Genomic DNA, 15,533 nt, shown 5'->3' with positions numbered 1-15,533 from the left:
TCGCCCAATGGAACGGTGTTGGCGTTGTAAGTATTTTGCTTCTCAGCCTTGTGATCACTCATTAATATCATGGACGCAGGTGTCTTACTACCTAGCGATGGTGCTTCAAACAATTGGCATCACTTCTGTTACACAGCAGACACTCATCAGCGGATGCTTACAGATTTGGAATCTTATTCTAGCCGTAGGTTCCGCGGCTTCCGTTGATTTAATCGGTCGCCGACCGCTCTTCCTCATTAGCGCCGTCGGCATGCTTATAAGCTTCGTCCTAATAACCGGCCTGTCTGGGAGCTTCGCAAATACTGGTAGTTCTTCGATTGGAATAGCCGTCGTCCCGTTCTTGTACCTCTATTATGGGTTCTACGACATTGCTTTGTAAGTCATGCGTTAGCCTCGTCCCTAAGCCAAAGTGAAATGGCAACGAACAAGACTTGATGAGCTAATCAACTTAATTATGATAGTACGCCCCTGCTTGTATCTTATACCGCCGAGATCTGGCCCTATGAGCTTCGGGCCCGTGGCTTAGCGCTGCTACAAATCGCCACTTCTCTGGCCGTTTTCTTCAACATCTTCGTTAACCCTATCGCACTGGCTGCCATTGGTTGGAAATACTATATTGTCTTTGTCGCTGTTCTTTTCGTCGTCATTATCACGATCTACTTCTTCTATCCAGAGACAAAGGGGCATTCGCTAGAAGAGATGGCGGTGATCTTTGACGGAGATAGAGCCGCTGTAACAGGGCTGGATCTCGACGCTGATGTCAAAGGTGGCAACGTCAATCATACTGAAGACGCTTAGAGGATAAGGTAATTGTTCCAACAGCCGTAGACATTGTGCAATGTGCACCATTGGACGTCTGCCGCAATGGAAAGACGAGATCCAGGTCAATTATCGGGCACTTGAATTGAGTGCATATAGGAAGTTAAGACACATAGTTCAATTGTGATACTTGATTGTGTCAACAAATGCAAGCGATTTTTTGTTATTAATTATCGTGTCAGCAGTGTTACATAGACAGTGAAGCGCCCGGTTCGTCCCCACTAACCCACCAATGGTAGTGCTGCACCGCAGCGACCGTTACCTAATTGGGCTGAATTTACGACTGAAATACAAGTGGTTGCGGCGTGTGCGGCGCCTGTGGAGCTTGGCGTGAATCTACTGTTATCAAAATATCTTCCCTGACGAGTTGCTCAGTCTTCAGGTAAGAAGCAAGACCCGATGATTGCGAGGTGCATGGGTGTTGACTTAGGGATAACCCCTGAAGTAATAGCTGTAGTATATAGTATAAATATTTCAATTGTTCCTTGGAACCTTCTCCTTTTACAATTCCTTCCCGAGCCATAACGACCATTGACAGAGAAACGAATCGCTATTTTAATACTCAGGAGAATAAGAACCAAGGACCCTATTGATAATGCTTACACAAACTCCGCCCGGGTTCCCCCTTGTGAGTGTTGATCAACCAATAGTCCTTATCCAGTCTTTCCCTGACGACGACGATGTATGTTAGACCCTCCATAACAAGCCCTATCCTGGCACATCGCCCACACGGCCAGAGGTCTCACAAACTGGCCGCACCGCCCTTGTTTGTGGTGCCTCTACCGGTATTGGGCGTGCCATTGCTCGAAATTTCTGTGCTGCAAAGGCCGCGCGCGTTATTATTACCGCTCGCCGCCCCGATGTGCTTGCCAGCACTGTAAAGGAGCTTGCAGCCGCTCATCCCGACACAGAGGTCATTGGAAAAGTATCTGACGTCCTAGATCTCAAGGCTGCTGCCAGCTTGTGGGATGGCTTGCACGCCGAAGGAACGAATGTCGATGTGCTGGTGTGGAACGCCGTTGGCCATCCGGAACTCAAGCCTCTAATAGAGCAGGGCAGTGAGAGATTGTGGCAGGATTTCGAAAATAACCTGCACTGTCCCCTTTATTTTGTTAACAGATTCTATCACCAGCCAAACCACAACAGTCAGAAAGTAAGCCAGACCGTCTAATCACCAGGAGCCATCTAATATGGGTTTATACTAAAAGTCTGGCAGCACTTCCTCTTCGTTTCTACCCAAGATATCCACAACTGGGGCAGCGCGCCGCAAATGCCGGGTTACCAGTTGGTGAAGAGTGCATGCACTGCAACAATGCAACAAATCGCTCGAGATATCCCCGCAGAAGACATGCAGATGCTAAGCTTTCATCCATCCACCGTCTTCACAGAGGCTGCGAAAATGGCTGGATATGACGAGAACACCCTGCCGTGGGTTGATGGTATGTACCAATTCAATGATTTATGAGATGGTCAACGTACGTGAAGCATTTTCTAACCAGGTCTGTCCCTTCAGAGAATGTGCCTGGTCAATTCGCAGTTTGGGCGGCATCTTCAGAGGCTAAGTTCCTCCACGGACGCTTCGTTTGGGCAACTTGGGACGTAAATGAGCTGACGTCGGGGGATATTCGAAAGAAGATTGACGAGGATCCATGGTTCCTCAAGGTCGGTGTTAAGGGTTTGTGAAAAAGGCATAAGTGGCTTTTTACTTGGATGTTATCTTTCGAGCAGTTTATAGCCCACCAATCACCAAGGCCCATGGTTGTAAGATTTTAGGACTTCCCAGTCAATGTTGGTCACATTGAGAACATTTACTACTTCAAAATCATTACCAGTTCATTGAATAAAACCACCCAAAGTCTAGGAAGGAATGCTCCTCGAATACAACTCTGTTTGTGTAGGTTGTGCCTGAATCCCGTGTTACACGAACGGTAATTAGGTGATGTATCTGAATCTATTGACAATCGCCCTCTGCGCATCTTCATCCAACTCTCTAACCGCAGCCTCGTCGTTAGGGTCAATTTCCATGGCGAGTCTCTCAAAGCTATGATTGGTCCGCCTCAGCGAGTATCGTCCAAGCCCGAGCAATTGAAATGCGAGAAGACAACCCCAAGACTGCCTGAAGTAAGGCTCATACTGATCCAGCCAGAAGTAGTTGGCGAACAGAGACGCCGTGTTTGCACATGTATTGGCAATACCAATAGCAGCGGCGCGCTTAACCGGCGGTCTGACAATGGTTGATGACAGCCAGGTGTACGTGATCGAGTAGATGCTGAAAGTTCCGGCGCAAACAAGGAAGACAAGTGCGTAACGGGGCCATTGCTGGTCTGTCAGACCAACGAGAGCAGCGGTCGTGGCGAGCGCGACGCAGCCCGAGATGGTCGCGTGAGAGGAGCGCTTTTGGCGCCGGTCAGCATCGTAGGCAAAGCTAATTGCCCAGACGAAAGCTAAGAGATAAGGTGGCGATGTTAATAGAAGAACGATGGTGTTGCTCTTGAATCCAAGCTCCTTAATAAGTGTCGGGAAGAAGTGAGACGACCCTTTTGTGCCGGCCGATGCTTGGAAGGACATTGAGCACACTCGGGCGGCCAACTATCGAGATATGTTGTCCGTGGTAGACATTTTGACGATTCACGTGCCTCTGACGAAAGATACACGAGACATGATCAGCTACGCTGAGTTGAGTGCCATGAAGCGCACTGCTATCTTGGTTAATGCTTCCAGAGGCGGCATCGTCAACGAGGCCGATCTCCAAAGAGCACTAGCCGAAGGTCTAATCTGGGGAGCTGGATTAGATGCGCACGAGCAGGAGCCTCCGACAGCGGAGAAGTATGGAGAACTCTGGAAGCTCCCTAATGTGGTGAGCACGCCGCATATTGGAGCCGCAACCGAAGATGCTCAGTTGATGTCGGCGATGGGAGCGGTAGAAAACCTGTACAGGTATCTGACATGCTAGAATTGCATAGCTAAATTAATGTCAAGTGTGTACTGCTCAAGTCTTCAATAGCTCACGATCATTCTCGGTACTCCATTTAGAGCCTAGCCACAATCTTATCTCGTTATGCGCCTGCACGGGGATGCCGATGAAATGCCCGGAAGTCAGTGCCGAGATCGTTCAGCTGCTGCACACCAACCGGGTCCGGGATGTGGCGGATCGTAGCTAAGGAAGGTACAAAGGTTGGCCGGGATGACGTGAATCAGCGTATCAGTTACGGCGCCCTTGCCAAAACCGGTAATTAGAGTGCGTGGCTCGGCGGAGTGTGGCTTGGCACAGCAGGCCATAATGGGGCAAGAGCCACCCTCGGGGCGCTTTAGGGGACGCTTTTAGGTGCTGCTGTGGCGCTGGTGGGTTCTCTATAACCTGAAAGCCACTGTTCGTGACGTCGCCTGTGTGGAGTGACGACAGAGTTTGGAAATGATTAAAGAAGGAGCGATGCCCTCGCTAGTAGGCTTCGCAAACCACTTCAGGCAATCTTGACCAATCCAACCTCAAGACGATTCTTCAGCCAAAGACTGTTCTGAAGAGTATCATCAAACAATCGCGAACTACCTGGCGACGAATTGAACACAAGCGAGCACAAAGTCCATTTTCCACTCGGCACAACTTGAAGACTTCCTTCAGAAGGCCAATTAATTACGGTCTATTTTTGTTCGGCCACCCGGGCAAACGAGAAAAAAAGCCTTCGCCAGCGTCCGCTGCATTAGGCTTTAATTGAATACCTTCCATATCTCCATTCCCACTTCATTACAGAATGTGTTTCGGTTCAAGGAGGAGTTACGGGGGGAATTATGGCCCAGGTCCTCGTCCAGTCGGCGGACAATATGGCCCTGGTAATGGTGGTTATGGCGGTGGGGGAATGGTGGGTGGAAACGGTGGTCCAGGAGGATTTGGCCCAGGGGGCCACCACGGGGGCCACCACGGAGGTCATCACGGCGGAGGTGGACCTGGAGGCTTCGGAGGGCCGGGTGGTGGCTTCGGGGGCCATCACGGGGGCGGTCCAGGTGGCGGATTCGGAGGTGGCCATCATGGGGGCGGGCCAGGTGGAGGTTTTGGGGGCCCAGGGGGTGGACATGGAGGAGGGCATGGTGGAGGACACGGTGGGCCTGGAGGCGGCTTCTAGATGAGCGTTTGACTTAGAGATATTGATAGATGAGCGTGTAAAGTTAATGAACAAGTCAGCGATTTCTAAACGCTTTCAGTCATACTATAGACAAGACTTCAAGTGTTTGCTATGTTTCCATGCAGAGAAGCGAAACCTATTTCCAAAGTGCCAAACATATATTTTGAGAAAACAGATCAATTGCAGTCCTACAAATTCTTCAGTACGTCTCGTGCTCCAGCGAAATCAAGCTCGGTCATTGTCTCATCCCAAAGTCGATTGATGACAGGGACTCCTTTAGGGTCATAGACCATGTTTGCGAATCTGGAGATGAAAATGGTCAGCAGAAATCCAATAATTGCAATATCAGGTCGAACTCACGGCTTGATCGACCAATCCATAACGAAGCAACCATGCGACTCTTTGCCTTTGATAACAGAAGCGTCGACATATGTAGATGAGCCCGTCTCCAGTGTTCGACCAGTGATAGTCTTCATTAGCGACAGTATAGCTTTGATCATGCCATGTGCATCGCGGTGCAGTCCGCTTCCTTTGCAGAAGCCAGGGTCTACAAGGTTGACGATGACATCATCAGGGTTGACGTAGGCTGTGAGCTTGGGCAGAACGAGATGTTGAAGTAGTTTCGAAGTGGCGTATCGTTCTCCCGGATCCCAGCGCATGATTTCGGTAGTATCAAAAGATGGTAGTAGCGGAACGCTGGTACTATTGGCGAATTGAGACTGATATGCGAGACCAGAGCTGACGATGGTAAGGCGCCCTGGAGAACCAGCAGGTGATTTCTCCTTAAGCGACGGTAACAGCAGAATGGACAAGAGCAAAGTAGAGAGATAGTTAACCTGAATGTCATTCTCGTGGCCTGTGCTGGGATTGAGACCAAATTCGACGCTGACAATCCCTGAGTTAAGAATGGCGATATCGAGTCTCGGTAGCTCATCTTCCACCCGCCGTACAAATGCCCGTATTGAGCTATATGATCCCATCTCAAGCTCCCATACATCTATCTTGGCCCCTGGATGTTCACGGCGAAGTGAAGCAGCTGCTGCTTCGCCTTTGCTAGGGGACCGTACAGCCATAATCAGATGAGAGAGCTTATAGTTGAGGAGATGCTTGCAAGCATAAAACCCAAGCCCTGAGCCGCCTCCGGTGACAATGACAGTCTTTCCAGAGAGGTCGGTAGATTTAGGTGGCAACTGTGGCTTTGCACAAAATTGCGAGTCCAGAAAAATCCTTGCTATGCTTTCCGTCCGGGGTGGCATGTCGATTGACTTGAGAGGGTCCATTTTGGAAACTTGAACCTGTGAAAGCAAGACTGGGTATACGGAGCAAGAAAGAACAAATTTGAGGTGGTCTACAAATGTAAGAGAGAATTGAGCCGATGAATAACTTAAGAATGAAAACGACTCAGTCAAGCTATGATGCCGGGTGCACCAGAACTCTTATATAGCCTAACCCATATCTGCAGCACCGCAGTCGTGCTGCGCGTAAGTCATTTCCGGGGTACTTGGAATTCAAAGAGGACCGCGTCTGCTTGAATGCCTATACTCCTCTTCCCTGACAACATGATTTCACAGAAGACGCTAGTGTGAAGAACATCGAGGGTGCCGTTCTTTGGAGACCCGCCTAGTCTCCCAAGCTGAACTAATCCAGGCTAGTGGGAACGGCACCGTCGATTTGAAGTGTGCTTCGCCTTAAATCTGTCGCACTCACGTTTTGGCAATATCTCTTAACAGACCTTGACTCGTCATGGTCGGAAGCCTAGATCCTGTGTAGAATAATTACAAAATTTGTCTCCCAATTTCTGCGCAGAAGCTCGAGAGGGCCTCTTGAATCATGAAGTTGACGGTATGGTATCGTAGAGAATAAGCTAGAATAGCAATGTGTTTATATACCTGCCTTGCCGCCGCCTATACCCATTCGCACAATCAATTTCATGCTGGTGCTCGGCGACGAATCTTCGAAGTTGAGCGCCTCAGCTACCGACCTAGACGAACAGTGCTAGGAGCACTCATCTTCGCAAGCGTCGTAGATCTTCTTTGATCTCGTCCAGCTGCCTTCCCATATCTCTATACACCCTCGCCATCTCTCGCATCGTCCGTTCCTTTCCCTCGTCCGCACCACCAACTCCATAAGACTCTAGTTCCATTTGCAGGGTCCGCACTGTCTCGCCGAGCCTCATCTGGCCGTCCTTCAGATGACTTGCATAGTTCCGTAAAGCATCTACTACCTCTGGCGTGTAGATCGCTTTCCGTGCATTCCAGAGTGCGGCCTCGGCATCGACTTCCCCTCGTTGGGCCAGCAATGCCACCTCCGCAGCTCGAAACTCAAGTGAGCGCGCGACACCACCGTGTTTCGCCTCGAGAGATCGAATGAGTAGTATGAGCGCTTGTGTATGCTTCTGTAGTAAGTGGACCAGGGAGTTCGCCGTGGAAAATCGTGCCTTGCTCAGAGCTATTTTGTCCTGCTCAATACTGAAGGACAGTGTCTGAATATGTGATGGTATGTTAGGAATAGAGCGATGTAAGAAAGATGGATTTGTCGTAGGATTGGCTATCCGCGCCAATAGAACAGCCGTAGATTGAATGTTGGATGACACTAGCTTTGCAAGATCCGGTAGAAGCGACTCCAGGGACGAGAAAGGGGGGTTAGATAAGAGCAGCTTGGTGTTCTCGGAAGAGAGATTCTCAGCACTTGTAAGAAGAGGCGGAAGAAGAAGGAGGAGATCCAAAAGGGGTTCTGGCAAGTCGGAACTCGACTCTTGACCGGGCTGCGACTTTGCCCTTCTCAATGGTGCTTTTGGCTCTGGTGGTGTAGCACTGGACAGAGCTTGAGCGACCAAATGCTGTCTTGCAGTTCGCAGGCGATGCTTATCTAATTCCTATAACCCTTTGTCAATCACATGACAGTAATGAAGGCCAGGTAATCATAATAAAGGTCGACATACCTTCCTAACAGCCTGTCTCTCCTTCGCCGAAGGGTCATTTTTGGTTGTTCCGTCGGGATTTAGAATCACTGTACTCAAAGTGCTGTACAGAGCTGCAAACTCCGGATTGTTCTGCAGCACTGCTTCCTCGACAGGAGGCAACATCTTAACTAGCTTCGTTACCTCGTCTGTTACAATTAAAATCATGCCGCAACTTGCAAAACATCGTGTTTGGGGGATGGCGAGCGCGTCTGTTTGGGATGCGTTCTCATGTGACCTCACACGTGATGCCTTTGGGAAGCTCGGGCCTTGCCGATCCTCGAATTTTTAGGGAGCTTCGTGATGAGCTTCGATGCTGAGATTGAAGAGACACCACTCGAAGTACCAATTGCTCGCAAAAACAGTATAAATACAGATGTCATAGATAAAAGAGCTCTGAGAAACACCTACTCTCCACATTAAGGGGCCATGCCGCCCTCATTATCATGGGCACCGCGGTGCGCCGCCCTCGCATCACGAACAACCTGCACACTATCACACAGCCAAGCAGCACCAACCACGCCTTCCCTCACCAGCATCAGCAGCCGCCGCCTCCTCTCGACGACCTCCCCCCTCCTCCGCACAGGCTACTACGCACAGGGCCATCCCCGCGACGATCCGTCGGTGCCGATTCCCAAGCCATCACAGAAGACGCCGCAGATCCCCGTGTACCCGTTCGGCGAGCGGCAGTTCTACAAGCAGTCCAACGGCGGGCTGTACGGCGACGCGCGGATCCGCTTCGGCAACAACGTCAGCCGCAAGAACGAGATCAAGACGCGCCGCAAGTGGCGGCCCAACGTCCAGCGCAAGCGTCTGTGGAGCGCCGCCCTCGGCTGCTTCGTCCAGACGAGAGTGACCACGCGCGTGCTGCGCACCATCGACAAGGTCGGCGGCCTCGACGAGTATCTGCTGGGCGACAAGACGGCGCGCATCCGCGAGCTGGGGCCCTGGGGCTGGAAGCTGAGGTGGAGGGTCATGCAGACGTCGAGTGTGAGGGAGAGGTACGCAGCACAGCGGGCGGCGCTCGGTTTGCCGCCATTGGAGGAGGGATCTGGTGAAATACCCGTGGAGCTCGTGGGTGAGGGAGTGACGAGAGAAAGTTTAATGGAGGAGACGCAGGCTATGCTGGACGGAGAGAGTGACTTTGCTATCGGCGAGGAAGCAGAAGCTGCGCCAGAAGCTTTCATGAAAGAGGAGCCGAGGCCGCGAAACTAGGCATGGGTCTGGATAAGAGTTATGGAATGTCGAAATAAATATCACTAAACAGCACAGAGCATGTTGTATCATATGTACAAATAGATAAGGGCAAAGGACTTTTGAGTCTTTATTGAAGGCTGTATATACTTCAGGCTTATAAGCACTTAGAACTCCAACTTTTCAGAATACATGGTTTCAACCAGTATTCCGACATTTGCCCTTCTATTTTAGTAAAAGCCGCTATCCAGCAGCGTCTAGAATCTCAGGTCCCAGCCAATCTGGGGCCCAAGTCTAGGCAGCTCATCGGCGACGCTCTGGACGTCTTTGTCTCCACGGCCGCTGAGACAGATGACAATGTCCTGGTCAGGCGTCATTGTCTTGGCCAATTCAAGGGCACCGTAGATACCGTGAGCGGACTCCAGCGCAGGGATGATACCCTCCAGCTCGCTGATCAGACGGAAGCCTTGGAAGGCCTGTGCATCAGTGGCGGCGATGAACTTGGCCCGCTCGCTGTCCTTCCACTGCGACAGCTCGGGTCCGACGCCGGGGTAGTCGAGACCTGCCGATACGGAGTGCGTATCCTGGATCTGGCCGTGCTCGTTCTGGAGAACGTAGGTTCTCACGCCGTGGAGCACACCCTTCGAACCGCCCGTGAGAGTAGCCGAGTGACGCATAGTCTCGACACCATCACCGCCAGCCTCCACACCGAGAAGCTTGACAGAGGGGTCTTTGCTGAAGGGGTAGAACATGCCCACAGCATTGCTACCACCACCAACGCAAGCGACAACCGCATCAGGGAGCTTGCCTCGCTTCTCGAGCATCTGCGCCTTTGTCTCGTTTCCGATGACAGACTGGAACGTACGAACGATGGTCGGGAAGGGATGAGGGCCGATAGCAGAGCCAATGATGTAGTGAGTGTCCTCGAGAAGCACCACCCAGGCACGCATGGCTTCGTTGACAGCATCACGAAGAGTCTGGGTGCCGGCCTCAACAGCGACAACCTTCGCACCAAGCAGCTTCATGCGGAAGACGTTAAGGGCTTGACGACGAACATCCTCAGCGCCCATGTAGACTGTGCACTCCATGCCGAACTTGGCACAGACAGTAGCGGTAGCCACACCGTGCTGACCAGCACCTGTCTCAGCGATGATCTTTGTCTTTCCGAGTCTTCTCGCTAGCAAAATCTGACCCAATGCGTTATTGATCTTATGAGATCCAGTGTGATTCAAGTCTTCTCTCTTCAACCAGATCTTGGCACCGCCAGCATACTCCGTCAAGCGCTCAGCTAGATGAAGATGTCCCGGCCGACCAATGTAATCATAGTATGATCTATACTCTTCCCAGAACTCAGGGTCATCCTTGATCTTGTTGAAGCCCTCTTCTAACTCTGACAAGCAGTCCATGAGCGACTCGGGGACGAATTGACCACCAAACTCGCCGAAACGATCGGGGATCTTGCCATGTAGAGCCGACAGCTCTGCTACTAGAGCAGAATCGTCACCGCGCACATCACCGTTGGTGATGACGGCGCTTGGAGTAGCCTCACCGTTGGGCTCCCGCGCGGCCGAGATGGCCTCCACAACACCGACTTCTCTTGTGAGATTCTCCTCGGGGGTACGGCCGCAGAGGTATGAGCAGTACTCCTGGACAGCCTTGGCCTCGCCTCCCTGGGGTGCCTTCTGTAGTGTAGTGACAAGCATGCTGCCAACGACAACACCATCTGCAATCTGGGCGACGCTCTGGAAGTGCTCTCTGGTGGAAACACCAAAGCCGACGGCGGCGGGCTTGTCGCCAGAGTATTTCTTGACACGAGCAACGAGCTCTGGAAGGTGGGCATTGAGAGTGCCAAGGGCGCCAGTGACACCCTGGCGGGAGACGACGTAGATGAACGAGTCGGCGAGCTGGCAAAGAATGCGCATACGGGCATCAGAGGTAGCGGGAGCAATCAGGGGGACGTAAGACAGTCTAAAAAGGGGCATATATTAGCATGTATTCGCATCGACCCAGGTGACGAAGCGTTGAAAGAGACTAAAGGACGTGACTCACCCGCCCTTGGTGCACAGCTTGCGGAAGGACACGGCCTCCTCGGGGGGTAGATCGACGACAATGAAGCCATTGACGCCGGCGTCGGTGCAGTCGCGCAGGAGGTTGTCCTCGCCGTAGGCAAGCAGAGGGTTGTAGTAGCCCATCAGCAGCACTGGGGCCTTCAGTCCGCGTTTCCGGGCATCGCGGACCATCTGCAAGGTCGATTCGATCGTAACGCCATTCTTGAGGGCGACCTAGCATGAACTGTCAGCACCGGCATTGTATCTAGAGTCCAATGGTGGTCGACTCACAGTGTTCGAGGTCTGAATAGTCGGGCCGTCGGCGATTGGGTCAGAAAAGGGCACACCAAGCTCGAGAACATCTATCGAGCGGTGTCAGCATCCGGGGTGAGAGGACTCGGGCCGGGGGCGGGTATCCTCACCAGCTCCTCCCTTCTCCATGGCCAGCAGGACATCTGCGGTATGCTCGGGCTTGGGGAAGCCAGCAGTCACATAAGTGACCAGTGCAGCCTATTACGGTGCATCGTCAGCTTCATTGTGCCATATGCAGCTGGTGCTGGAAACTCGGTCAAGCTCCAGGACCAATCCTCCCAGGAGATAGATGGAGGGGCAACGTACCCGGCCCTGCGCTTTGCAGTGGGCAAATGTCTTCTTGAGGCCTTCCATATTGTCTTGCTAGTCCAATTGGGTCAATTGATGTTTTTGAGAATAGTTGGATGCAGGAGAAAGTCAAGACAAGACAAAGACGGGGAAAGCGGTAAGGAGGGAGGTAGATGTAGAGAGAGATGGATGTCGTCCTTGACTCACGGATTTTTTTTATCTCGACCTCTGACTCTTAGCCAATTTGTGCCCCGCACTCGCACCTCACTGTTGCAGTCCCCCAACCGTCCCGCTCTATGTCTCTGTTATCGGCAAACCGCCACTAAAAGCCCAAAGGACGATTCTTCACTTCCTTGCCACCCCCCGATCCCGGAAAACTGGAGACGCCTCTTCCTCTACTAGCGTTACAATATGTACGGACCATGCAGGTCCGGATGGGTTCCGCCCGAGATTGGGAGGGTTCCTGGCAGGTCTACGATGACTCTTCAACATCGAGTAGCAATGGAGCAAAAGATTGATCGCGATTCAGGGACCTTACTTTCCGTGATGTAAGATAACTCCATTTAGATAGGAGGCCGCTTCACAGGATGGATGAGAATACAAGGCCCCATATATAATCACAAAGAATTCACGTTCTGAAGAGTCAGACAATTTGCAGCACACCCTTTCATTTGACCAGCAAGCAGTAGACTCTGAAGTAAGAACGTATCCAACTATCTACAACGCTGTTAGGGGAGCCTGCATACCCTCCTCTCTCACCGCTTCACTTCTCCCGAGACAAGACAAGACAGTCCCAGTTTCATACTTCCTCTGAACACTTGACTGCTTGACTGATTGACCAATACATTATGAACAAGAAAGATCCAAATGCTCTCTAGCCTAGCGGCTGTAATCGAGCCCAGCGTTGCCCCCTCGCAGAGGTGGGAGCTGGACTCTTCTAGTATGAGTGGTTCCTGAGAAAGACCGTAGCGAAAGAAAAAGTTGTGTGTGATTTTTTGAGGGTTTCCCCAAGTAGTCCGCGCCGCCTCTTGACCGGGGATAATAATAGTGAGATGCCAGATCGAGAGTAAATGCAATAACACATCCACCGAGGTATCATTCGACCGACCGACAAATAACAATGCCAAACAAAGAACGCCTGCTTGCCATCTATACCGAAAAGCAAACTGCCTGACCATGCCGACCGGGAGCCAGGAGTCAATGGAAGAGAAGAGGGAGACCGAGCCGGTGGACTCAGACCATGTGCGCAGGCACGACGGGAGGCAGGTCCTACCTGTAGCTCTCCTCGACATGACCGTAGCTGCTCCCTCTCCAATGGCCCGGACTCCTCAGGCCGCCCTTTCCACCTCGCACCTGGGCTGTCGATGCAGAGCCGAGCTTTTCGTCCTGCATCGCGCGCGCCTCATAGTCGTCCATGACCGCGCTCTCCGCGACGCCGCGGCCGAACTGCGGGAACCGCGCTTCTGATATCTCCCGGCTCCGAGCTGGCGAGCGCGGGGTCAGCGGCGCGCGGCCGTCGCCCGTGTAGAATCGCTGGCCGCCCTCACCGTGAGACTTGTCTGGCGCGGCCATGCCGATGAGGGCGCGGATGACGCCGACGAGCACGAGGATGACGTACACGAGCAGCAGGCCCGTGGAGATGAGCGCCTCCTGGATGATGTTGTTGCGCAGCATGGTCGTGACGTGCTCGATGGCGCCGCTGATCTCGTCGGTCGTCACCGAGCTGGGGCTGGCGAGGAAGGTTGTCAGCTCCGTATCGCCATCGATGGACTCCTGCGCGCCAACGGAGAAGGTGTCGTTGGGGAAGAGGGGGAAGGTGACGTGCGCGTTGTCGTGCACCCAGGTCAGGCCCTTCTGCACAGCGTCGATCTTGTTGTCGATTAGACATTTGATCACGTCGTTGATGGGTTGCTCCAGGATAGTACCGCCAAACACGTCGTCCAGGGCCTTGTGCATCTGGTCGTCGAACGTGTTTAGGGTGTCGTTGACGGCGCTAGTCGAGTTGGTGACCCAGCCGAAGACATCATCATTGATATCGCCGTTGAACTTGGTGATGACTCCGTTCGCGTCGTTGGCCCACTTCTCGGACACGCCCTCCAAAGTCTTGACCACATCCTCGGCAAAATCTCCAACTTGGCTTGTCAGCGCTGGCGCCTCCTTCTCGATCGAGTGAAGTACGATCCATTGGCAGAAGCATGAGAAGAAGCCGGCAATTGCGAGAGACAGGACGAAGATAGCCGGAAGAGACGTGCCGTACGCAATGGCCCAGCGAACAAGCAATTGCCGCTTGCCAGAGAACTTCGAGGCAATCTTGATGCCAATGGTGGCGGTCATTGGGCGAGAAGCGATGTAGACAACATCCATGGGGTCGAAGCCATTCTCTGTGAGAACCCTGGCGTGACGTTGCTGTTTCCTGTACCGAACGATCTCGAACCATGCCATTCCAACAATGGCGAGGATGGCGAGAACGATGATCACAACGATAAAGGCGATCTTGGCCTTTGCAGCAATCTCGAACAAGTTCTCGAAGAAATCGTTGATAAATGAGTTATCAGAGCAGAAAGTGAGCTTCTCCTTCTCCGCGACGGGGAAGACCGTGTTGTCGAAAGCATATCCAGCATAGCTATTATTGAGTTGCTGCTTGACAAGATCGAACGGGATCGAGATTGCCTGGCGGGTGAGGTTCTGGACCTGGTCAAAGGTGGGGATGGTCTTGTTCAGTGCGACCAAGTCCTTGGTGAATTGCGTCGAATCGACCTTGATGTCTCTGAGATCATCAAGACGGCCCGTGATATCAATCGTGGGCGGGTCACTGCTGCCACCAAAGACACTGCCGACACTGTTCAAGGCGTCAAAGGCGTCATTAATAGTGTCCTGAAATTTCTTGACGTCGTCGGCTATTTCGTCGGTGATTGTCTTGATACCGGAGTTCATGAAGTCGGTCGTGTCGCCGACTACCGTGACTCCGATGCTCAAGCCGCTGTGGATGAAAGCGGCAATGAGACAGGCGTACGTCCCAACATACATGTTGATGATGAAGAGGATGAGTTCCTCGACTCCAGTGAGTATCATCATGAGCACGTCCACCATTCCATTCACGGCTTTAGAGATGCCGTTAGCAGCGAGGTCGTTGACGCCGACAGATAGGTAGTGTGGCATAGAAGCCATGGCACTACCGATATCTTCGACTTTCGTACATGCTGACAGGGCCTTGGTCTTTGCGTCACCAAGATCGTCGTTGAGGCTGGCAAGGAGGATCAGGACTCGGACGAGGACAAGGATTAGCAGAATGGTCCAGCGGTTGACCCAGACTTGCGACAGTCGTGAGCGAAGGCCAAGGTATGGGGTTATGCTGCCAGCACTGTCGGGAGGCCTGTTTGAGGATGCCGCGGCCGCGCGCTTCACGTCCTCCATCTCGAAGGAGTCGTGGTTGAGCGAGGGCGGTACCTCGGGGTATGTTGAGGGTTGCTTCTCTCTTGAGAAGAACATCTTTGCGATTGTGTGCTAAATCGAGTCTTAGTCCAGCCGAAACAGATTTCGTAATAGTGTCTCGGGAAACTAATGTGCAAGAAGTCGAGTAGGAGAAAAGGTCATCAAATTAAGAGGTCGAGAGAGGATGCCTCGAGCGATGCTGGTATATGCCGAAGAGAGCTAGAAAATGACAAAGGAGACCGAACAAAGAAACAATAAGAAAACGGTGTTGTTCTGATTAGGCGGTCATTGTTCAAAGTGAATAGTCGTGAGTCACGGGGTTGCAGGTTGTGAACAATAGCAGTGGTGGTGACAATAGACGAG

General features: G+C 52.3%; 5 protein-coding genes across 5 annotated transcripts; 2 read left to right on the top strand and 3 right to left on the bottom strand.

Moving 5' to 3' along the window:
• Window positions 1-1,414: 1,414 nt before the first annotated feature.
• Window positions 1,415-2,502, top strand: UCRPA7_4219 (putative short chain dehydrogenase protein; the record flags this gene model as incomplete). The annotated part of the gene is made up of 4 exons (XM_007916791.1): window positions 1,415-1,447; window positions 1,511-1,972; window positions 2,036-2,258; window positions 2,333-2,502. The coding sequence occupies 4 exons, from the start codon at window positions 1,415-1,417 to the stop codon at window positions 2,500-2,502; spliced, it is 888 nt and encodes a 295-aa protein (XP_007914982.1).
• Window positions 2,503-5,125: 2,623 nt separating this feature from the next.
• On the bottom strand, window positions 5,126-5,596 carry UCRPA7_4218 (putative short-chain dehydrogenase reductase family protein; the record flags this gene model as incomplete). Its single annotated transcript, XM_007916762.1, has 2 exons — window positions 5,126-5,240; window positions 5,298-5,596. 2 exons carry the CDS (start codon window positions 5,594-5,596, stop codon window positions 5,126-5,128), a joined length of 414 nt encoding a protein of 137 aa, XP_007914953.1.
• Window positions 5,597-8,325: 2,729 nt separating this feature from the next.
• On the top strand, window positions 8,326-9,111 carry UCRPA7_4217 (putative 54s ribosomal protein l24 protein; the record flags this gene model as incomplete). The annotated part of the gene is made up of 1 exon (XM_007916772.1): window positions 8,326-9,111. One exon carries the CDS (start codon window positions 8,326-8,328, stop codon window positions 9,109-9,111), a length of 786 nt encoding a protein of 261 aa, XP_007914963.1.
• A 236-nt stretch (window positions 9,112-9,347) lies between these two features.
• UCRPA7_4216 (putative tryptophan synthase protein) lies at window positions 9,348-11,804 on the bottom strand (the record flags this gene model as incomplete). Its single annotated transcript, XM_007916783.1, has 5 exons — window positions 9,348-11,058; window positions 11,140-11,372; window positions 11,430-11,500; window positions 11,561-11,648; window positions 11,757-11,804. The coding sequence occupies 5 exons, from the start codon at window positions 11,802-11,804 to the stop codon at window positions 9,348-9,350; spliced, it is 2,151 nt and encodes a 716-aa protein (XP_007914974.1).
• Window positions 11,805-13,007: 1,203 nt separating this feature from the next.
• On the bottom strand, window positions 13,008-15,227 carry UCRPA7_4215 (putative plasma membrane fusion protein prm1 protein; the record flags this gene model as incomplete). Its single annotated transcript, XM_007916803.1, has 1 exon — window positions 13,008-15,227. One exon carries the CDS (start codon window positions 15,225-15,227, stop codon window positions 13,008-13,010), a length of 2,220 nt encoding a protein of 739 aa, XP_007914994.1.
• Window positions 15,228-15,533: the final 306 nt, after the last annotated feature.

Source organism: Phaeoacremonium minimum (genome assembly GCF_000392275.1).
Source record: "Phaeoacremonium minimum UCRPA7 unplaced genomic scaffold PA7_03_scaffold_330, whole genome shotgun sequence".
NCBI lineage: Eukaryota > Fungi > Ascomycota > Sordariomycetes > Togniniales > Togniniaceae > Phaeoacremonium > Phaeoacremonium minimum.
Note: the sequence above shows the minus strand (reverse complement) of the source record. Positions and strands in the feature narration are given on the sequence as shown.